General features: G+C 45.8%; 1 protein-coding gene across 1 annotated transcript in view; it reads left to right on the top strand.

Annotated features, from left to right (window-relative positions):
* Positions 1–24,160, top strand: part of celf2 (cugbp, Elav-like family member 2) — a 250,147-nt gene extending 225,987 nt beyond the window's left edge. The window contains 8 exon segments of the mRNA XM_083935660.1: positions 4,162–4,296; positions 5,581–5,585; positions 5,587–5,623; positions 9,931–10,044; positions 15,349–15,528; positions 17,254–17,397; positions 21,580–21,752; positions 23,789–24,160. Coding sequence (XP_083791786.1) covers positions 4,162–4,296; positions 5,581–5,585; positions 5,587–5,623; positions 9,931–10,044; positions 15,349–15,528; positions 17,254–17,397; positions 21,580–21,707 — 743 coding nt within the window. The 3' untranslated portion in view covers positions 21,708–21,752; positions 23,789–24,160.
* The last annotated feature ends 243 nt before the right edge of the window (positions 24,161–24,403 follow it).

Genomic DNA, 24,403 nt, shown 5'->3' with positions numbered 1-24,403 from the left:
CAAAGAGTGGGAAGAAAGGGAGGTGAGGAAAACCGGGAGAAGGGGAACGGCGAGTGAGAAATTGGGAAGTGGAAGGGAACAAAGGAAGAGGAAAGGAAAGAATAAAAGAAAGAGGGAACAGGGAAGAGATGAAGAGGAAGAAGGAAGGGCAAGGAAATAGAAAAGAGGAGGAAAAGGCAGTTAAGATGTGGGAAATTGGGAAAAAATATAAAGAATGAAAGGAGGCAAAGAAAAGGAAATGGAAAAAGAGAAGGAAGTAAGGAGGACAAGATGTGTGTAAAGGAAGGGGGAGGAGGCAAGAAAGAAAAAGGAAGTGAAAAAACAAAGGGAGGTAAACATAAATAGAAAAGGGTAAATGAAAAAGAAGTGAAAGGACGGTCCCTCGAGAGAGGAAGGACGGTCCCCCGAGAGAGGAAGGACGGTCCCCCGAGAGAGGAAATGGAAACGAGGAGAAAGGAAATGGAAAAGAGAAGAAAGGAAAGGGAAATGAGAAGAAAGGAAAGGGAAATGAGAAGAAAGGAAATGGAAAAGAGAAGAAAGGAAAGGGAAAGGAGGGAAGTACAGGGGGAAAAGAAAATGAAAGAAAGAAAAAAGAAACCTAAGAGATGAGAGGATGGAAATGAAGTAAAAAAAAAGGAAGAGAAAATGCTTGAAGGGGAAAAAGGCAGGAAAAGAAGAACAGATGAAAGGGGAAAAACAGGGAAGAGAGTGAGAATGGAAAAACACCCTGGCTGCGGCCGGACGCACAGGGCGAAGTGTCTTTTACCTCTTAAAGTTTCTAGTGTATCTGATTTAAAGGGGCGGAGCCTACGAGAGGGATTTATAGACCTTTTTTTGGCGGTTTTCAAGCCCTTTATTAACATAGGATGGACAGGAAATGTGGTGAGAGAGAGAGAGAGGGGGGAGACATGTAGCAAAAGGCCGTAGGTCGGAGTCGAACCCGCGGCCGCTGCCTCGAGAACCTTAAGCCTCTTTACATGGGGCGACTGCTCTAACCACTCAGACACAGACAATTGGAGCGAAACGCTATGACAACATCGGTTTTCGGCCTCGATGTGCTCGTGAGTAAGCACAGATGAGGAGAAGGAGTCACGCGCACACACACACGCGCGCGTGTACATTATTACCGCAGCCACACACACACACACACACGTCGCTCTCCTGCTGCAGCAGCTCATCATGACAACCTCAAAAAAAAAGCGTTTAGAAACTGGCAGTGGCCTTTTTTTAAAGTATATATTGAATCAACCAATCAGAAGAGTGTATCCCAGTGATGAATCCAGCCATCTGTTGTCATTGGCTGTGTCGGGTTTGCGTGTCTGGGTGAAGGATATCTGCGTTTGGATGTTACGACCTCAAACCATTCAACGCGGCGTCAAACCCGACGGATCTTCTTCTTCACGGTGTCTCGTTTGTGTGCGTCTATATGTATGTGTGTGGTGTGTGTGTGTGTGTGTGTGTGTGTTTGAGTGTGTGTGCGTACTCCCATGGTACTGTATATACACCCAGACTGTATATACGACACATACGCCTCACATTGACACCCAGTGTCCACCCTTTAACTCCTCACGTGCTCATGAGTCAGAGGACGCGTCTCTAAGTGGTAAGATTCTGTTTCTGCCTCCTGATGTTCACACACACACACATTCACACACACACACACACACACACACACACACACACACTAGGGTGAAGGGTTTAGTTGTACTCACAGAAGGTCTTTTATATACTTTGCTTCGCCATAATTTGGGTGTTGGCATGTAGTCATTAATTATGCTTAAGTACGGGCCCGTGTGCTAACGCCAGCGAGCAGATTAACAATGAGGCGAGTTCAGCCTGCAGGTGTCCTCTGCTACAGCGCGCCCGCCGAATGGGGCACGCTTTTATTTCTTATTCTTAAATCAAAGTATTAATCATGCGCTGCTGTGATGAGAGCCTGAGTGAGATATATATATATATAGCACATTATCCTTCTCATTTAAAGTGTAAAACACGATATCTTGTCGTTATATTACAGTTATTAAAGACTAAATTCAGTCGTACGCCTGCGGTTGAAAATAAACCATCATCCTTTTGTTTTTGAGGGCAAAGTTTATGATAAAATGGTAAAATATCCGGCCTTTCATAGAGAAATAGCGCTGAAATAAGAGAGCGCTAGGGCGTTTTTATGCAAACGGACAACAGCATCAAAATAAACAATAGAGTAATGAATGTAAAGTGTGTGAGGAGTTATAACAACACCAGTGCCTAAGAGAGGAGCAATAAAAGTAAAATCAGTTAAAGCTTGAATATGGAGAATGAGCCGAACACCGCCATCTAGAGTCTCAAGATCGTAGTCGCAACAACAAACAATAATTCCAGCACTCGGGTTGCCAGGTTTGTTGCAGAGTGTGTCAGTGATGAATGATACAGGGTAACCACTAATTTCAACTTATCAATTAATGTGATAACAGTATTTAACGTTATCCAGTCTAATCGATTAGCTAGCTCTAATCTCAAAATGATTCTTTGTTTCTTTAGCCGAACAACAGTCAACTCTGGCAACCCGCGACGTCCAACGCTATTGTCAATCAGCCTGCGCCATGTCAACTGATGAGTCACACAAGGGAACGAGTAATTTGGACTAATCGATTCGTTTTACAACAGTATTTAACGTTAGCCAACTGGAAGTCTTTCTTTGAGTGGTGTGTAATCGATTAGCTAGCTCTAGTCTCAAAATGATTGGTTTTGTTTTGGCTTTGTTTCTTTAGCCGAACAACAGACAACTCTGGCAACCCGCTCTTGTCCCAGTACAATGTAAACAGAACGGGAAAGAAAGTCATTATCAAACCATTAAAAAAATCATAAAATATTAATTCAAACTAAATATATTATTTCATGGAAAAGCAATACTTTCATTCTTATCTTATTTTTAAATACAGCTTTAGATAAAGATTCTACATATTCAACCTTTACGTTAAATAAGCAAACTAAGCTAGGTAAGTAACATTGCACATGATAATGAAAAATAACATTGAAATTATTTTGTTTTTGCAAAACAAGTGTGGAAAAAGTAAAGAACATTGTTAATGCAAAAGGCAGATATCAGCTAATATATATATATATATATATATTTTATTTTATTTTTTTTTTGTTTATTAGTTAATTTGACAGGGACTCCGTTCATTGATCATCAGAAGAGAAATAACTGTAAACTCGCCAGCCTAAATTGCTCTTTTTCCTCCGTCATCCCTGGACAGATAATGAAATTAATTCAATTCAATTTTATTTACAGTGCCAAATCATAAGAAAAGTGATCTCCGGACACTTTACAGAGTAGGTAAAGACCACACTCTATGACTTATTTATGATTTACAGAGACCCAACAATTCCCCCGTAGAGTACGGTGGCAACGACAACCTTCACTATAACAGACAGGAACGTCAGACAGACCCAGCTCTGTGGAGGACGCACATCTGTCTGCACCAGATTAGGCACCGTGAGCACCTAAGTACCTCCTTTTATCCTCCACTTTATAAAGCCCCATGTCCGTCAGGCTCTCATCACCCAGAACTGTAAATATGCAGATCTTTATTGACCATTTAGACTTTTGTTTACACCGGCACAACTTAGCTGAGCAGAGCAGGAGCTCCTGTTGACTCTCAAGTGACATAATTGGCAACGAAGAACAAACCCTCGGTAACTCGACGCTGAGGTTTGGTTTCCTCTCGTATTTTCGGAGCCTCCTCCACGGAGCGTTCCTTACACAGGAAAATACAAATCTAACTGAAGCAGTGAGATGATTCCTGCCTCCGGAGCAGCTCCGCCTCAGAGAAATGCACCAAACCTAAACATCACAACGGCTGCTTTTACTGATTCAAACACATTTGGGACTTATTAGCGGAATCAGCCGCTGTAGTTTCCCTTCACACGCTGGCGGAGATCCACCAAAGCTGTCTGGAGCCGACAACATTTAAACATTTATGCCTTATTTCCAAACCTATGAACACAGCACAGCACATCCACACACTGCTCTTGTTACTCTTGCTCACCTCGAGACACCGGGCGGTTAACTCGTGTCCGGTCCTCTGGTGCACTGTCCCGGTCCGGCCGGGCGACCCAAGCCACGCCTCAGCCTCGCTCCCCAGGTTTGACACCACCCTCTCTGGCTCCTCTCTCCAGGTATGAGTGCTCTGCAGTTGCAGAACCTGGCCACTTTAGCGGCGGCGGCGGCGGCGGCCCAAAACTCAGCCAGTCCCTCCACCGCAAACCCCCTGTCCACCAACGCCGCCTCCCTGGGAGCGTTGGCCAGCCCAGGTAACACCGGTTGGGGGGTCCGATGCCGGGGGGGCCAACGCCTGCCTACGTCCTCCGCTCTCCACCGTTACCATTACCAGTGTTGTCGCCCCCCATGACCCCGGCACTCCACCGCCATCACCACCGAAACCATCAACCAAATCACCGTTGCCGAACCATCTTCATTGTTCAGACCTCCGTCAGTGTTGTTGACCTTCTCTCTGGCACATTCCCATGGTGTGTGTGTGTATCCACCCTCTCCGCTTCTCAGACCCTTCCATCCTAATCGAGCAACCATGCTGTGTTGTGGGTGCGCCGCGTCCTCCTGTCTTTGAACACCTCACTCCCTCCCTCACCCACACAACCACCAACCATCCCGTGATACACGCACTTGTATACGTGTGCGCGTGTGCATGTCTGCGTGTGTTCTGTGCTTAAATGTTTACGTCACGTTGTTTATTCTGAGTGGTTTCTCTGTGTGTGTGTCGAACCTCGTCAGCTGTAGACGGACGTCAGGGCAGATTTGTCGTTTGGGTTTGTTTGCACCCGTGTGTTTGTGTTGGTGTCTCTGCTCGTGGCTGGGTGGGGGGGGGGGGTTAAAACAACCAAAGCAGGTTGATGTCTGAACTCGACTCAGGTTAAATATGGCCACCTTCAGATTCTCTCCTTCCTCTCCTTCCTCCTCTCACACTGCCTCCTCCTCTCCCTCCTCCCCCTCTCCTCGTGTTCCTCCTCGTTGCCCTCGTCTTTTGCCGCTGCCCTCCTTTTGACAAGCTCCCTGTTTCTGCTCCATCATTCTCCCCTTTCATGTTGGCTCGGCCTCGCTCCAGCAGCCGTGGTTTCGCTGTCTCCTTTTCGGAGCGCGCTCCCAAACGGAGCATGAATATGAAAAGCTGCCTCACCCTCCTCCACCCGTTTCTTCTTCTTCTCCCTTCACGTTAACGCCTGCGCCCGCTTCCATCCCACTTCCTGCCTCCACCGAGCCGCTTCGCACTGAATGCCCGTCTCCCTTACCCTTCCCTTCACTCACTCTCTCCCTCTCTCTCTCTCTCTCTCCACACTTTCCTCTCTTTTATTCCAGCCTCTCTTTCTATTCCTCTCCGACTCTGAATGTCATTCCAACCTTGAATAGTACACACTCAGGTTGAGCTACTCAGTGTGAATGAGCGGCGCCGTACTGCATGTGTCAGTGGAAACTGAAAAAGTCCCTGCAGATTGATAAATATAGACACTTCTGCATGGAGACAGGCCGGCATTTTTTTTTGTAACGCTCCCTTTATCGCGCCATATCTTCTACATGTTCAGCGGCAGATCCTGCTTTGTCGGCGTCGCTCTAACGAGATTGAGGGTAAAACAAATAGATTAGATCTTCTCTGGTCAGGAAACAGAACAAGGTGGCGAGCTTTGGTCACCAAACTTGCCCCCCCAGCCCCCCCCACCATCACACCCACCACCTCTGACATTAGCAGCTCACGTGTGGCACAGATCTCACCTCGCTGTGTGTCTAGACGTACGTGCGTGTGAGTCTGTGTCCACTGTGTTTGTGTGTGTTTTGACCACCTCTGACATTAGCAGCTCACATGCGGCACTTCGATGTGTGTGTAGACGTACGTGCGTGTGAGTTTGTGTCCACTGTGTTTGTGTGTGTGTCCACTGTGTGTGTGTGTGTGTGTGTGTGTGTGTGTGTGTGTGTGTGTGTGTGTTTTGACCACCTCTGACATTAGCAGCTCACATGCGGCACAGATCTCACCTCGGTGTGTGTCTAGACGTACGTGCGTGTGAGTCTGTGTCCACTGTGTTTGTGTGTGTGTGTCCACTGTGTTTGTGTGTGTGTGTGTGTGTGTGTGTGTGTGTGTGTGTGTGTGTGTGTGTGTGTGTGTGTGTGTGTGTGTGTGTGTGTGTGTGTGTGTGTGTGTGTGTGTGTGTGTGTGTTTTGACCACCTCTGACATTAGCAGCTCACGTGCGGCACAGATCTCACCTCGGTGTGTGTCTAGACGTACGTGTGTGTGAGTTTGTGTCCACTGTGTTCGTGTGTGTGTCCACTGTGTGTGTGTGTGTGTGTGTGTGTGTGTGTGTGTGTGTGTGTGTGTGTGTGTGTGTGTGTGTGTGTGTGTGTGTGTGTGTGTGTGTGTGTGTGTGTGTGTGTGTGTGTGTGTGTGTGTGTGTGTGTTTTGACCACCTCTGACATTAGAGGCTCACGTGCGGCACAGATCTCACCTCGGTGTGTGTCTAGACGTACGTGCGTGTGAGTTTGTGTCCACTGTGTTTGTGTGTGTCCACTGTGTTTGTGTGTGTGTGTGTGTGTGTGTGTGTGTTGTGGTGTCAGTGACAACAAGTGATTTAAACTGTGGAAAAGTCGAGGAACATTTACCGCAAATAGGAGAGAATCCCAAATTCCCACCCCCCAAAAAAACGGAAAGCTTATTAGCATAGCGTAAAAAGCCTCCTCTGATTGTGCTCTTGCCTTTTCGTACACATGTCTGCTTTTCTTTTCTTCTTCTCTTTTCTTTTGGATGGTCCTTGTGTTGTTTTATGCAATTACAGCATCTCTTTGAATGCCGCAGTCTTCCAATCTACCTGCTTTTGTGAATATCTCCTACTGATCAAAACACACCGCGCGGCGGCAGCGGCGGCGGCGACCGTGGATGTGTTTTCATCTCTTCATACATTTCCGGGGTTTCTCATATGTAGGGTCAAGGTGCCGCAACTTGTTAGATTAATTAAGGTGCTACTTTTTTCTTCAATTATTTGAACCCCCACATTATTCCATAAGAGAAGAGATCCCTTGAACTGCGGCGCTTCTCGTCAGTCTATTTAAATGACAAACATACCGCGGAGTGCTTCCTCCGTTGGCCTCCCAGCATTCATCCGCATCATCAAAAGGCTTTAGCTCGGCTCCGCGACGGAAGAATAGCGCCCCACTTCCTTCAGATCTCTCCTCACAAATCTGACCAGACACATCTTAGAGGATAGAAAGCATTGCGTCACCTTTGCCGAGGCTGCAAATTAGTTTTGCCATTGTCGCATTTCAATAATAGAACGGATACGCATCAAAAATACCACGCGTTTTGAATGTTATCGTTCCATTTAATGGATGTTATCAGTGGTTTTCAGCCTCATAGATGTGGGTTAGAAGAAGTCTGCTTCACCTACCAGCAGGTTGAGAAGGCCGTTATCATCTATTCACATGGTAATGCTCGCCGTTAGCTTGGTCAGGACCCCTTAGCGGTGCTTTTTAGCGTTCTGGGAGTCCCGTTGTGGATTCAAACCAAGGAAGAGATCCTAGTTTTGGTTAAAGCACGAACGTTTGTGGTGACAAAAACCAGAAAAATTATGGTTAGAGTTAGGAAAAGATGGTTTGGGTTGATATACTCACAACCCTGACGTTAGTTAAGATTGTTACGTAGGAAAGTTAACCTAAGTTAGCCCCGCGAGACCATCCTATTCTCTGAGCTCCATTGTATTTTACTCTCAGAACAGTCTGGTAACGTTCGGGAGAGAAAATTTAGCGACCGAACCAATCAGCGTTGGTTTTGAGGCGGATTTAAGTGAAACCAGAAGAGACTGTTGAGTGTAAACAACATGTAGGCTTCCGCGGATGAGATGAGCACAGCTATCAAGCAAGCCGCTCGCTAACGTAGGCTCCTGAAATTGGGCCTTTGATCCGTAAATTCACGTTAAACACAAAGGGAAAATCTCCTTTACCCACATGTTGTTTACTTTCTGAGCTTTGCCTCAACGCTGTTAGCACGTCACACGCTTCACTCATCTGATTGGTTGATTTGGCCCGTATGTTGGTGACAGACAGATGGTTTATCCAATCAGAAACCAGTATTTTTCGCCCCTTCCCAAAAGAGGGTTAGGGTTAGGCTTCCCAAACCAGAGTTCAGATGGATCTGCTGAATGAGAATCATGCGAATCAATCCATCCGGTTAGTGCACGTAAGCTAAGTTCCTATCTTTCCGTGACCTGGTGATAAGACAGATGGTTTATCCAATCAGCAACCAGTGTTTTCGCCCCTTCCCCAAAAGATCTCCAAACCAGAGTTCCCAGATGGATCTGCTGACTAAATGCGAATCAATCCATCTGGTGGAGTCGGCTTAAACAATTCAAAAGAAGTCACTGAATGCTGACTGCCAGGTAAAAGTCCCGCATTTATCTGAAACATCCTCCATCTTAACCTAAATCCTTACGACGAGTCTTTTAATCCTTCTCCCGACGGTTGTCGCTCCTTGTACATGCGTCGTCGTATCGTGCAACGGCCAAGCAGTTGCTCCTTAGAGTGTGATCCAGCTCGCCGGTAGATGATAACGACACTGGGCCAACTTGTACGTAGAGTGTGGCCGTACCACCCCGTAGCTACAGCGGTGATAACAGCTGATAACATTCAAATTGCGTGTTGAAACGAAAACCCCCGAGTCGTGGATATTGAACTTTATGACTCACAGAAGAAATACCCTCAAATCACTCAAATCAATAAATCAATCACAGTGTCGTTGTGTTCACTCTCCCTCTAACTTCAGCTTGTTCATGGCTATGCTTTCAAAGATTTATAAACTAATTAACCAAGAATTAATATCCCAAATTAATCTCATCTGGAAGAACGGACGCTAACGTGGTCCAGAAATGTGGTATTTGATGTTGGATCGGAAGAGTTCTCCAAAACAAATGGTGGGAAATCTGTCGAGGCTGAAACAGCTGCAGACTGTGGATTTAATCATTTACTTTATTCCAACAATACAAAAGTATTAATGCAAAAGTTAACATTTCCGTACCAAAGTCAAAAAGACGACAATATCCCTTAAAAGAACGTACAAAGTGTTACGTTCATATGCCGAACAACTATATACGACATTGGACACCTTATATATGAAAAGACAACAGCTTTATGATAAAAGTCCTTTTCAGGGAAACTAATTAACCAAGAATTAATCTCATCTGGGAGAACGGACGCTAACGCGGTCCAGAAATGTGGTATTTGATGTTGGATCGGAGGAGTTCTCCAAAACAAATGGTGGGAAATCTGTCGAGGCTGAAACAGCTGCAGACTATATTTAATAGATTCATAACTTTGCTTCAACATCCTCTCGTCCAGATGATCACTAATCCACTTTGGACCTTACGCTTGATTATTTGAGCTGTTTGGGGGCCGGTCCTTGGTGTTCGGATCCAACCTGTGGCCCTTTGCTGCATGTCCCCTCCCATCACCATCACTATCACTATCACCATCCAAAGAAGCAGAAAAGAACCCAAAAGTACATTTTAAATAGATATATTTAAGATTGAATTGGCTCCAACGAACAAAGGAAGCATTGACGTAATGAGCTCTTTCATTGAGCTCTCCTCAGCAGCGGTTTCAGTGTTTGCAGGAACAACACGAACATTTTTTTAAATGATGTTAAATCGTCGCCGTAGCACCTTCTGTACAAACTCCACAAAGGAAACATTTTAAATATGTATTTAATAAGAAAGCCTTCACCTACCGAGGAACCTTGTCGAAGCTTGTATAACACGTCTGCTCCTTTTGTCTCCTACTCTCCCTCTTCACCTCCGTCACCATCCCTCTATTCTCTTTTCACCATCTTCCCCACCTCCTCCTTCTCCTTCTCCCTCCATCCCTCCCCCCCTGTACTTCGGCTCTTCCCGCACAACAGCCAGCTCCAACGCCAGCGCCATGAACTCTCTGACCTCTCTGGGCACCCTGCAGGGCCTGGCAGGCGCAACCGTGGGCCTGAACAACATTAATGCACTAGCAGGTAGCGTCAACAGTGAGTATTCACTCTGCCATCAGCCACCTCCACCTCCACCTCCAACCGTCCACACCCACCGGCAAACATCGCTACCACAGCCTGTGAGCCGATGCAGAGAGACACAGCGTTACAGCCGCCAAAACACAGCATTAGAGTCGGACTGATGTGGGTTTTTAAGGCGGATTCTTTTAATTAAAACTCATAATTTCTCTTTTATTTTGAAAAATCGAAAGAAACTTAAAAGACTCCTGCAGAATTTGTGCTAAAGAGTAAAAAACCTTGGTAAAATATGTAATATTTCATATCCTGGAAGATCTTTAGTACATCATTTGATCGGGTAGGATCATGTCTGTAGATTTAAAACAGATCCTTTACGTCATTTAGACATTTTACGGTGAAACGATTTAGTAAGACGATCAAATGTCTTGACGATACAACAGAAATGTTTCTGCGTGAAGGCAAACTTCACTCTTGGGTCACTCCTGTCGTCTCTCTGGGTCTCAGTTTCACTCGACGCTAAACTGTGTTCACTCTCAACGCCTCGTTCATTCATCTGGCAGCAGGTGTTTCATCCATTCCTCCATCTCTCCATTCGCTTCCTGGTTGTGTCGTGGGTTATGCTTGCTGCAGGAGTGCTGGTGTGCCATCCCGGCAGAGTTTGGCGTGCTGCTGTCTCTCTCTCTCTCTCTCTCTCTCTCTCTCTCTGTGTTCTCATTGTGTCTTGTTGTGTCATTGTAGTGTTTCCTGTCCGAACGTTCGAGGGCTGAATGGGTGGGAAAAGGTTCTGCAAAGTTTCCGATTCCTTAGACAATGTCCCTCAAACAAATATCATCGGATAACGTTCATAACTAAATGTCCAAATTTGAATTTTTAGGATATCAAAATTACAGATTTTGATCATTTACATGGTGAAATAATACAATATTTGACACATTTCCTGCCTAACACATACTAAATGTTGCCATTTTCATGCCAAAAATACAACATTTGACGATTCCTGCTCAGAGTTCACCAATTTCATGCCACAAAAATATGAAATCAGACACCTTTGCATGCAAGAAAATACTAATCTGTCAATTTTCCTGCCCATTAAATACCAAACGTGTCCATCTTGGTGCCAAGAATACAAAATGTGACTTATTTGTGTCAAGACATGTAATGTTTGACCATTTTTTCTTCCCTAAAAGCGCCAATTCCAGACAAAAATGCAATTTTATTTAACCATTTACGGGCACAACAATGCAAAAGTAATAATGCAAACGTTTACATTTCCATACCAAATCAAAAAGATGACAATATTCCTTTAAAGTACCGTATTTTCCGCACTATAAGTTTCACCTAAAAACCTTCAAATGTCTCCAAAGCCGACAGTGTGCCTTATAACCCTGTGCTCCTTATACATGGACCAATATTGAGCCACAACAGGTCTCCAACTACGGTGAGCAGCCGCCGACTCTATTTTCCCCCGTAGAAGAAGTAACGCGCGGTGCATGTTGAGATATACGACTGCGTGAAGCGTGCCGTTTCATTTCCATGTGTGTGTTTGTGTAAAGAGCCCAAAATGGCTCCTGTTAAGAGACACGCTTACGACGCAGAGTTTAAACTCAAGGCCATTAGTCACGCAGCAGAACACGGGAATAGAGCAGCAGCCAGAGAGTTTAACATGAACCAATCAATGGTGCCGAAGTGGAGGAAGCAACAAGACGACCTCCCCTGACTGTTGTGTTGACGTTCCCTTTAGCGCAGCTCCATCTAATGGATGCAGAACGTAACCCCAGCCTCGACTCTAGCGTCTGTTCTATGCGCCTTATATATGAGAAAAGTTTCAAAATAAGACGTTCATTGAAGGTGCGCCTTATAATGTGGAAAATACGGTAATGTGCCATTCATATACTACATCGACATTGACAATTTCCCTGCCCTAAAAGTGCCAAACAGCTTTCCTTCTTGTCACAAAGATATTTAAATGAAATATATATGAAGAGACAACCGTGTTAGCTTTATGATGAAAGTCCTTTTCAGGGCCGCTGCTTCCGTATCAGGTGCGTTTGTATTTAAAGTCTAAATAAGGTTCTGTGTTCTCAGGATTAACTTGACAGCCTTTGCTTTGATCCGGAGCACAGAGACGTCTCGTATCGACTCCGCAGCCTGTGTGCGGTGTACGGGCGTGTGGCGAGGCTGTGTGTCCTGCCTTTGACCTCTGGGGAGACGGGCCTGGGATCTTAATCAGAGCTGTTATTACAGCAGAGATCCTGTACTACCGGCCTCCTCCACCACATTATTCTCCTCTGACCTTTACCGCTCCTCGGCTGGAGTAGCTGTATCCGCTGTGTAAATCATATACGCGTCCACTGTGTAGTGCGCGGAGACACAGGACGGACACACACACACACACACACACACACACAGACACACGCTCGTGCTTTCAAATAGAATGGGCCGCTTTCGTTTTGCATCCCATTTCGTCCCTTGTCTCCGCATCGTGCCTCGTCCGTCCACCGCCACCCACCCTCCACCACCGCCGGCCCCCCTCATTTAAACACATCTAGGCGTTAATTGAATTGCAAAGGTCACCGGTGCAATTATTCCTGAATAAATGAGTGACCTATAATCCGGAGCTCGGCGGTGATAATTTATTTCACTGTGTCTGACGGCGAGGCGACAGGACGCCGAGCCAATGTCAGACCCCCTCAGACAAGTTGCCCTCCGCCGTGATATTAAGGTGTTACAAGCAACTAATGAGTGTTGCTGCTGCGTTCCTTCACTTTTTAAACCAGACGCCCTCCTCTCCCCTCCTCCCCTCTCCATCCCTCGGCGCTCCGCGTGCCTGTCTTCACCCATAAAGTGAGACGTCACAGGCTGGGAAAAGCAAACCGCACCTCGCTGTCGATGTTTGGCGAGATGATGCTCAGCGGCGAGGAGGATTATGCGATACTACCGCGATTAAAATTTCCATTAAACTAATAACTATTCCTTTGTCATTCTATACGTTTGTCTTAAAACGCACTTGTTGTTCGGATGGATTTTAATTCGTACGTGACCAACAAACAATTCAGCCGCGTCTCTTCCTTAGATTCAAGATTCAAGATTCAAGAAGCTTTATTTATTTATCCCGAGGGAAACGATTGTGCAACAGCTTCAATACAAAGATGGGAAAAGGATCAGAGTGACAATAAGCTTAAAAACATCAATCAAATCAAAATAAAGCAACAAACAATAACTAAGTGTGACAGAGTGCAACAGACATTGTGGTTAAGCGCAGGTTTGTACAATATACAACAATACGCAGCGTGCAGTTTAGCAGCATGTTAAATAAAATAAGTACAAACTAAATAAGTGAGAAGGAGCGATAAGAGTTAACAGTGTTAAAGTGTAGCAGCATTACTGACTGAAGTAAGTTACAATACAACTGAATAAAGTGATGCAGTGATGATATAAAGTGACATTTTTCAGGATACAGTGTCTCCACTGTTCCTTACCTGACCAGGGGGAGATGAATTATAAAGTTTGAGGCCTCCGGCGTTCAGTGTTACACCGGGGGAGAATGAGTCTGTGGCTGAAGGTGCTTCTGCTGGAGGTCAGCAGCTGGTGGAGAGGGTGAGAGTTATTGTCCAGGATGCTGTGCAGCTCAGACAGCATCCTCCTCTCAGACACCGCCACCAAAGAGTCCAGTGTGACCCCCAGGACGGAGCCAGCCTTCCTGATGATCTTACTGATCCTCTTGGTGTCTGCTGCCCTCAGTCTGCTGCCCCAGCACACAACAGCAAAGAAAGACCCTTCCCGCTCGGCGTTGACGGCTAATCAAACATGTTAAAAATGCTGAGTCGGGGCGTAAAAGCTTGGACTATTTTAACAATCAAATGTGGGCCGACGGGTTAAATGTGTCCCCTGCTGGTGTGTCGTCACGTGGTCATTCTGGTGTTTTCTCTGAGTGTCTCTGTTGTGTGTGTGCGTGCTTGTGTTTCGGAGCACACCCGTGTGCAGCTCTGGCTGTTATCAGCTACGCCCATGCTGCACCTCACCGTGTTGAAAGTATTACTCTGTGTCCTCGTGTTGGAGTTTGTTTCCTGTGTAGACATGTGGACCTCAGACTCAGTGACTTGGACTAGAGGCGACGAAAGTCACTTCTGTGATGAGTCGACTTAACAGAAAACAGATGACGAGGTTAACAGTCAAAGACTTGACTTGAGACATCATGACTCGAATGACTTGTCTTTGTTCATTTTTTATGTTTTCAGTTTGAATTTAAAACATTTGATTTGACTTACCCGAGAAAAAATGACTTGGGACTTAAAGTGAAATTCATCCCGTGGTCTTTTTCGACACTTGCACACATTAAATAAGCCATCGAGACCGTTTCTTTGTGTATAAACTATTAACGGAGATATTCCAGAGAGTTCTTTCATGACCCAAAGAACTTGAAAGAAGTCAAGGTCGCGGGTACAAGCGGCCGAAATGTGTTTCCTCAGGAGGGGGGCTGGAGTCTCCCTTAGAGAGAGGGGGAGAAGTTCAGCATCCGTGAGGAACTCGGAGTAGAGCCGCTGCTCCTTTGTGTTGAAAGGAGCCAGTTGAGGTGGTTCAGGATCATCTGGTCTGGATGAACCCTGGGCACCTCCCAAGGGAGGTGTTCCAGGCACGTCCTGCTGGGAGGAGGCCTCGGGGAAGACCCAGGACCAGGTGGAGAGATTAGATCTCCACACTGGCCTGGGAACGCCTCAGGATCCCCCAGTTAGAGCTGGTTAATGTGGCCCGGGAAAGGGAAGTTTGGGGTCCCCTGCTAAAGCTGCTGCCCCGCGACCCGACCCCGGATTAGAGGCTGAAGATGAGATGAGTTTCCAGAGAGATGCTAACAGCCTGACGTGGCTAACGGTGATTAGCTCAGGGCAGTACGGTGAAGGCATTCAAAGGTCTTTTTTAACCACTAATGCTGATGAAAATAACAGCAAACCTCTGCAGCAGCATGAGAAGAGCGTCTCTACTGGATTTCTCCGTCAATAGTTCAAAAAACGTGGCTTATTTAATGTTTTGAAGTGTGGAAAATGACCCTGGGATGATGTTACACCCTAATTTCACTTTAACTTGAGACTTGGACCAAACGACTTGAGTCACATGTCTGGTAGACGCGGTATTTCTGTGTCTTTTGTGTGTGACGTGAAGTGTTCAACGTCACAGACAGTATCAGTCTGTGCGAGCGTCAGTGTGTGGTCTTGGTTTTGTGTGTGTGTGGTGAAAAACACAACCTTCAGTGGGAGCGCTAACGAGTAAGTGCACTCTTCTTTCTTTATTGTTGGGTTTTATGTAAAGTTGCTCAAATGCTCTCAGGTATGGCGGCTCTCAACGGAGGCCTGGGCGGCGCAGGGCTCACCAACGGCACGGCAGGCACCATGGACGCGCTGACGCAGGCTTACTCAGGGATCCAGCAGTACGCCGCCGCAGCGCTGCCCACCCTCTACAGCCAGTCCCTGCTGCAGCAGCAAGGGGCCGCCGGCAGCCAGAAAGAGGGTCAGTAGCCCGGGGGCCGTCCGTCCGCACATCACTCCTGCGTTTACAGCAGCAAACATTTGAAACATTACAGAGGACCTTTTATGCTTTTCCGTCTTTTCTGACCTTTAAATGTAGATATGATGTTTTATGGTGATGTTAAATTAAACCAAAGCATCAAATAATGAAGTACTTAGGGCGCACTCACACTGTCCTTCCGCACCGCGCCCCAGGCTTTAGGGTCCTTGTCCCCCCCTCCAGGCCCGTTTGTACTCACACTACCTGGGCCTCGGAGAATGCTTCTTGCTGCCTATACGTCATCACGCCGTAACACGAGTTTTTGTGCGTCTTGTCGACTGTTTTTGAATCTTTTCATCGACCAAATCTGCAGTAAACACTCCACCTCCGCATCACACCAACGTGAACCTTTCGCCACCATTGTTTTAAATGTCCGCGCATGGTCCCTCCTTCTTTTCTCTACGTCCCAACAGGCGCACAGGAAATGACCTCAGAACCGCCGTAGGCCTCGTGCTCGTACACGTGCGCACGCTCGTGCTCGTACATGTGCAAACGCGCTTTACAAAAGCCCACCTCTCCCAAACGGGCCGTGGACGGCCAGCTGGCCGCAGCTAGGCGCGGTACGGTTGCACTCACACTGGTCAAAGGAACCAGACTTTAGTCGAAAAACCTGTTTGGGCCCGGTGCGGAAGGACAGTGTGAGTGCGCCCTTAGACGTCTTTTGCCGACCCTCGTCAAATATGTGTCATGCGGGGTGACGGAGAATACACGGGGATTGGACCCAAATGCAGACACGGAACTCAGGAGACGGTATTAACAAATTTAATAAAACTTTTTTACAAAAAGGTGCTTTAAACACGAAGAGAACTGATACAAACGGACACGATGAATGGACACAAGAGGAACAGGTACGCAGGGAGACATCAGGGTGTGTAGAGGGTATTTTTTAAGTATATAGTGCGGAAAATAAGGTAGTTCTCTTTAATCCGACCTTTCTAAACATCTGTACGGTTAATTTTCTCATATTGCAGAACAGGAAACGTAAATTAGATCTCGCTGTGCACATCCGTGTCGTCGCAAAGTCCCACCTTCGTACAGAACCCTGGCTTTCAACGACAGCGTTGAACACAAAGCAGGTGATGAAATAACCCGTGGAACAAATGGAGCCGTGTTTGTTTGTCCACTTCTCGTCTCTGCCTCCAACAAAGATCCATTTATAAAAGATGTTTTCTTTCTCCAGAGTCCATCCGGGAGTTCAAAGCCCTCCAGGGAGACAAAGATGTGGCAGATACGGCGCTTCATTTAGCAGCAGAGGGCACGTTTAATGATTCTGAGAGATCTGACCTGTTAGGATTAGGATGTATGATGTAAGGAAGGGGGGGCGGGACCTAGAGCATGATCCCTCTTAGGAGAGACGCGGTGCGGCTGAAAGAATGAATGAATCAAAAGCGAGAGAGAAAAGGGAACTACTTTTGTTAACAGGGAGCGAAAATATTATTATCACACGAGAATAAAAAGCATTCATCTTTGTTTGATGCTCAATACTAATTGGAGGAAAAGCAAAAACTAACCCAAGGTCATGCGATATTATGCTAAGCAGTGTGTGCTTGGGCTCAGTTCCTATGACGACAGCACAGCAGCGGTGCCCCTCTCCTGCAGCTTTGCTTAAACATATTAAAAAAAGCCCCCCCTCCGACCTCTCACCTGCTCTGCATCTCGTCCCTCCAGGTCCCGAAGGTGCCAACCTGTTCATCTACCACCTGCCCCAGGAGTTCGGAGACCAGGACATACTGCAGATGTTCATGCCTTTCGGAAACGTGGTCTCTGCCAAAGTCTTCATCGACAAACAGACGAACCTTAGCAAGTGCTTCGGTACGGCAGCAGCGCAGGGTCCAGTGTGTGCCTGAACTTCTCTGTCTTTACTCACGTGCCCCAGTTCTGTGGGCTTGGTAAAAGTTGAATACTTAAACATTTCTTTCCAGGAAACTCCTCTGGACATCAATAGCTTCCCTGTATGAACTCAAATCAGCTAAGACCCTGTTTCCACTTGGTTTGCAGAAGTGTTTCGGTGATCCGAACCCAACGGACAGCAGAGACACATCGCAAGGTGACACCTCACCTGGGTGTCACCTTCATTCAAACTGGACAGAAACCAAATAAAACTCACCAACCCGTCTAGTCTTTACACCATGGGTGTCAAAGTTATCCAGTGAAGTGTCGTGGCTGCAGGTTTTCATTCCAACCAATCAAAAACACACCTGACTTACTCAACCACCTGAACTGCCTTCACACAGTTGATTCGTTGGACCAGGTGTGTTTTTGATTGGTTGGAATGAAAACCTGCAGCCACAGCGACCCTTTACTGGATCAGTTCGACACCCCTGGTGTAAAGACTAGACGGGTTTGACACCCATGCTTTACACTGTTCCAGCAATCGCAGATTCTAGTTCGGTCCAAATAATTGCTTTATTCACTGAGTAAGATATGTAAAGAAACAGAAAGGCCACAAGAATTTTACCACACTGTTCATTCACCATTCAAAGTGAATAGAAACAAAATAAAACCCACTAAAAGCCCGCTGTTCGAACAATCACCAACTCATCAAGCAAAAACGTGGACACAACACATCATCCAACTGTGGTAAAGAGCGTGCACTGTCACCAAAACAACCACAACGTCCTGCATCGATGATGTATTTTCCTCTTTCGTGCTTGTTGAGGACACATTTTGGTCGTTTACATTTCTATGTTGGCTCCTATCTCCCAAGGTGCATTTTAAAACCAAGTGTAAACAAGGTCTAACTAAGCTCAAATCCCTGTCATACACTTGTCTCTATTCAGTTTCAGATAAGTTACTGGGACATGCCTACTTGGCCCTGAACCAGGACAGGAGTGTCTGAGTTAGTCTGAGTTGGTCTTAACACTGTTCCAGCAATTCCAGACTCTGGTTCGGTCCAAATAATTGCTTAATTCACTGAGAAAACCTGTAATTTTACCACAACGATTCCTTTAAACTGAATAGAAACAAAATAAAACTCACTAAAAGCCCGCTGTTCTAACGATCACCAACTGATCAAGCAAAAAGATGGACACAACACATCATCCAACTGTGGTAAAGAGCGTGCACTGTCACCAAAACAACCACATTGTCCTGCATTGATGATGTATTTCCCTGTTACGTCCTTGTCGAGGACACATTTTGGTCGTTTACATTTCTATGTTGCGCTCCGATCGCCCAAGGTGCATTTTAAAACCAAGTGTAAACACGGTCTAACTAAGCTCAAACACCTGTTAGACAATTGTCTCTATTCAGTTTCAGATAAGTTACTGGGACATGCCTCTTTGGCCCTGAACTAGGACAGGAGTGTCTTGTTAAATTCCCACCTGATTAGCACGTTTAAAACGCTTCCAATCCAGGGTTGAAATGCGTTTAAGTACCCCGTAGATTTCCCTGTTTCTAGCCTTTGTCCAGGCTGACAACAAAACCCTTATATAATGCGTCTCCACTCCTCGTGCAGCAGTTCAGGGAAACAGAAAATAAATCAGGCGTGGATGCTGGAGCGGGAGCAGCACACAAACAGACAGCAGTCAGAAAAAATGCATCGTCGGCGAGGATTGATGCGAGACAAGCGAGACGAGGAGTTTACTGTCAGTGTTAGACGTTGCAGATATTACGAGGGGAAGTGAAGTGTGCACAAAGATAGCTTTGTGAAAGACAGCAAAGAAAAACCACAACATTACTTCACCGTCTGCTCCAAGACCTTTATTTTGACATCTCGACCAACGGTGGCCTGCGTCAAGCTCTTGGTGGTGTTTTTGCAGACTCATGATTCACATTGACATGACTACATCGCCTCTATTTGCTTTACTGTTGTGCATATTCCATTTTACTTGGGTTTATTCGTTCATTATTTTGTTGATGCAACAACTCCGTTCCCCTTCGGGAGTCATTAAATTTTAATCTTTTCTTATTGTGTACCAGGGGTGTAGTGTAATGTAGATGTAAATCAGATTTCAAGACACAGAGACACGGTGAGAGTGCCTGGCGTAGTATTTTAACATCAGTTTATTATCACACGTTCATTTGGAGATGAGTATAGTTGGTGTTAAATAAACAAGACTCATCACGCCGAAGCGCATCGGTGCTCTGCCTGTGGTTGGTATTGGGAGGAATCTGCTGCGCACGGGAAAGGCATGGAAACGGTTGTGTTAGACAGGAAACAATGGTTATGGGAATGTGGTTTTAAGAGATAAACAAAACAATCTGGTGAGATAGAGACGACTAATCATCTCAATAATGGTCCCATTACACCATCCATCCATCCATCCCTCCATCCTTCTTCCTGCTGCTCTTCTAGCTCTGGTTCACAACCAGAAAAACATTAAAAACATGTTTTATTAGCCTCATTAGCATTAGTGTACATTTGGTTATATTAGCCAACAGGTTAGCGACCTTTACGATGCTCATGTTTTCCTGTTTTAATGAAGGCTATTATTCCATGACAGATATCTCCACTGTTAGCCTGTTAGCGCTGCATTTGTTCTTTTGTAGATACATGAAAATGTTGCTTAAATGAGCTGAAACCAGATTTTAAGAAGCATATACTGTAGAGCCAGTTGAGGTGGTTCAGGATCATCTGGTAAGGATGAACCCTGGGTGCCTCCCTAGGGGGGTGTTCCAGGCACGTCCAGCTGGGAGGAGGCCTCGGGGAAGACCCAGGACCAGGTGGAGAGATTAGATCTCCACACTGGCCTGGGAACGCCTCAGGATCCCCCAGTTAGAGCTGGTTAATGTGGCCCGGGAAAGGGAAGTTTGGGGTCCCCTGCTAAAGCTGCTGCCCCCGAGACCCGACCCCGGATAAGAGGCTGAAGATGAGATGAGATGAGATATACTGTAGCTCCATTTTATCAAGTTGAATCCATTGTAATATTGCTAAATGCCATTTGGCCACACGTTTAGTACTTCAGTAGCTAATTTAGCTAGCTAGCTTGCAAATGCTAGGCAGTCAAAGGCTAACACACAGTATTAGCTAGGTCTGGCGGAAACTCCAGCTCACTGTCACTCAAGCAACTCTGACATAAAACCAACCAATCTTCAATAATGTAACAATAATTTAATGTCTTGAAACACTTCCTGTTGCGAGTTTAACCTCAAGTGGACGAAGGTAGATCCTAGATGGTACCCAACACACGTCAGTATCAATGTCAACACGGGTGCATTCTTCGGCTACAACACGATTCATCCATAAAAAATGGACGTAGCATCTCCGTCGGGGTCCGTTTTCTCGACTTGATCCAATCGTCCTCGCCTACGGGAGTCTCCATCTTGTCAGACTTTGACTCCGCCTCATTTCCTCTGACCAAAAAAGGGCATGTATGTGACGTTGGGGGGAGGGAGAGACGTCCATCTGGCGGATGTTTACCTCCAAGGAGAAGGGAGAGCCAGAGGCTAGCTGTCACTCAAGAGGCCACGCCCCTTATTATTCATTAACTTTAACCTCCAATAAAATAAAAACTAGCCTGATCCAAAAAATTCACCCCCCTCAGTGTTGTCATGGAGATGTGACCGAAACATACAGACTAGAACGACTTAAACAGGTTTAATGATGCTGTGTAAACGGCCTGTTTAACATGGGGGTTAATGAGAGACTGCTCTGTTATGAAACCTGCCCCTAGTGGACACTCAGAGAACTGCAGTTTTGGCACTTCCTGATTGGATCAAACAGGAAGTGGCTGTGGTGGGGGCTTGGATTCAACAGACGTTACCGCAGTGTTTCCATTTTACAATCACTGCTTTGTGTTGCTACATGCTGATGTCAGGGAAACCTGTTATTTCGGTTGCACTTTCTGCAGTTTGGGGTTTGGAAGCCTTTATTGGTGATTTTTAACGTGCTGCTATACTCCATTACACTGACACATCGTAGCGCGTTGACGTCGACACGTGTGGCGGGTACGATCTAGGATCTACCGTGGAAACTGAACCAGTATTGCACGTAATTCTTCATCTCCATCTCCTCTTGTTATTCACCAACTGTCCACTTTCCCTCCCTCGCAGGCTTCGTCAGCTACGACAATCCAGTGTCGGCACAGGCAGCCATCCAGGCCATGAACGGCTTCCAGATCGGCATGAAGCGGCTGAAGGTGCAGCTGAAGCGCTCCAAGAACGACAGCAAACCGTACTGATCTTAGCACTAGGGTCTATCTGCTCCCCATGTTAGCACTGCTAGGGTAAGTCCCCCCCCCCCCCCTTCACCAAAAGGTGATAATGAAAAAACAAAACAACAAAAAAAAAACAACAGCAAACCGAGCCACGACCTCTACACAGGGACTGGGGGGTTGAACGGGAGGGAAGGGAGGGATGTGGGAGGGAGGGAGGGGGAGACGACCTACAACCACCCTGAGGGAGACACACACACGCCTTGTTTTTTTTGTTTTTTATTGTTTTCCTTGCTTTTTTTGGAGATTTTTATGTTAGCTTTCAAGTATTATTATTTATTACAGTTATTATTTTTTTGACACACATGAACGCTTCCATTACCGCCATTACTTTGTGCAATTTTTTGTTATTTTTTACAATGGAAGAAAGTCGCTATCTTGGGTAGCTTTTTTTTAAAACAAGTGTTTTTTTTTTTGTTTTTTCATTTCTCAGCGATTATTTATACGTTTTTGAGGATTAGCTAAAGTCCGAACCGAGGTAAAGACAAAGGAGCCATGATGATTTTTCATTGTTTTTCCTCTCTCTCGTTGTGAACCCGAGGCCTGGCGACGGGTTCGTTTCTTCTTCTTTTTTTTGACGCGCACGCCGATATGCACATTCGACCTTTGACCTCCGCGGTGTTGGTTGCAGGCCGCCGCTGCTTCTTCTTCTTCTTCTCTGAAAAAAAACAAAAACCCTCCTCTACGCCTGCTGGCAACCCGGGAGCAAAGGCTGCAAAACGTCCGTGGCCTCTTTACGTTATAGTCAGTTACTGCAGTTACACTCCACCGCCACAGGAGGCAGCAAAACACACTCCAGCGACGTCTTATTATTTAAAAAAAGCCGTTTTTTTATTTCTCAGAAGGTGAAAAAAAAACAACCGTAACTACTTTTTTCTGGGTCAGATCACATTGGTCTTTGTCGTGAAAGGGGTTTCACAGCGTGTCGGACATTTACGAAAAAAAAATCCAGAATTTGATGAAGGCTATAAAGATAAATCTAACAATAAAGAAGAGTTTACGTTAAAGGTGGTAACTGAAAATACTTGATGCTTGTCGAAAAAGAAGATTTAAAACTCCAGAGTACAGAGAGCCGCAGGCCTGTAAATTTTATTTGTAAAAAGAGCAGTTCTATTTTTATACGACATTTTTACTGCCTCAGATGATGATAAAAAAAAAAGGATTTTATTTATTGCCTATCGTTAAGTTTATCGGACTCCTATAAAGTATTACAGCTTCGTTAAAGTGGACCCGTGTGGAGACGTCTCGTGGAATTGGGTTCTCCGGTGTTTTTTCCCGTGTTTTTTCCAGCGCAGAAATCACGACACGCTCCGCCGCCATCCGAGACCCCCCCCCCCCTGTCCTGTCCTCCGCCCTTCCCCACCGTGTCATTTACCACACACTCCTCCGTGCTGTCCATCCATTATCCATCCATCTCTCTCTCCCTCTCTCCATCCGTAGTGGGACTACTTCTTCTTCACTTGTCAGATTTCTACCTTTCCTCGCATTTTTTACTTATTTGATTTTTGCGTTTTATTGTTTGTCCGTAGCCCCCCCACCCCCAACCGACCCCCTACCTCCACCTCCACCTCCACCGCCACCCTTCCAAAGATTTTTGAACATCTCAAAGAGATTAAAAAGACCTCGCCCTCCCATCTTTTCCCCCAACCCCCCCAAAAAATACGACTATTTTCTCCCAAAAGACGACATCCATCTGGGATCTGATGGATTAGCGCTTTGGGTGCTCTGTTTTCCGTGTACGTGTGAATGTATGAGTGTGCGTCGTCGCCCGTTAGCGTAGACCTATAACATTATATCATTTACGAACAAACAAAAAAAAGAAAAACCCAAGCTTAAAAATTGCCAATGATTCAGTGAGTGGTGTTGCTGTTCTGCCGTTCGCATTGTCGTATGTTGTTGTTGTTGTTGTTGTTGTTGTTGTTGTCGTTTGTTGTTGTTGTTTCTCCTGATTTTTACAACAAGGTAAAAAATGCTGTAGTGGTGTGGTGCTCTGGCTCTCTGTGTGTAACTCTCTCTCCTCTCCCCTGTTTTTTCTTTCCCCCTTTTAGAACAACCCATCTCCATGCCTGTTAGCTCATCGTTCGCCTAGCATGTCTCCGTGGCGTCCAAAAAAAACAAACAAAATTAAACGAAAACACACCAAAAAAAAAACCCCACCCCCGGAAAAAAAACAAAAGTGTCATCGTCCTCCTCCCCCCGTCATTGTTTTTTCTGATGTCTTTTCCGAGCTCACCTGATCATAACCTGGTCCTCCTCCTCCTCCTCGTCCTCCTTCACCCGCCCACCGCCGCCGCCGCCTACTGACCTTTTGAACTTTGAACTTTTTTGGACTTTTTATGATTTTTCCTTTTATCTTATTTTTGTCTTTTTGTTGCATGTGACCTCATTTGGATCTGTTTTTTCCGGGGGGAGGGTTTCAGGGAGGCGACACGACAGTACATGGGGGGCGGGGGGGCGGGTGAGGAGGAGGGGAGGGGCGGGTGAGACGAACGAATCAATGTGAAAAAGATATAACGCTGCATTCATATGAAAAACATAAAAAAGACTGAGATTTTTATGGGAAAAACAATGTTTTTTTGTTCCGTTTTGTTGTTTTTTTTGGGGGGAGAAAAGAAAAACCAACATGTGGCAAAGTGATTTCCATTCAGTATGTTTTTCCTGCA

This window comes from Echiichthys vipera, assembly GCF_963691815.1.
Source record: "Echiichthys vipera genome assembly, chromosome: 20".
Classification (NCBI taxonomy): Eukaryota; Metazoa; Chordata; class Actinopteri; order Perciformes; family Trachinidae; genus Echiichthys; species Echiichthys vipera.
Note: the sequence above shows the minus strand (reverse complement) of the source record. Positions and strands in the feature narration are given on the sequence as shown.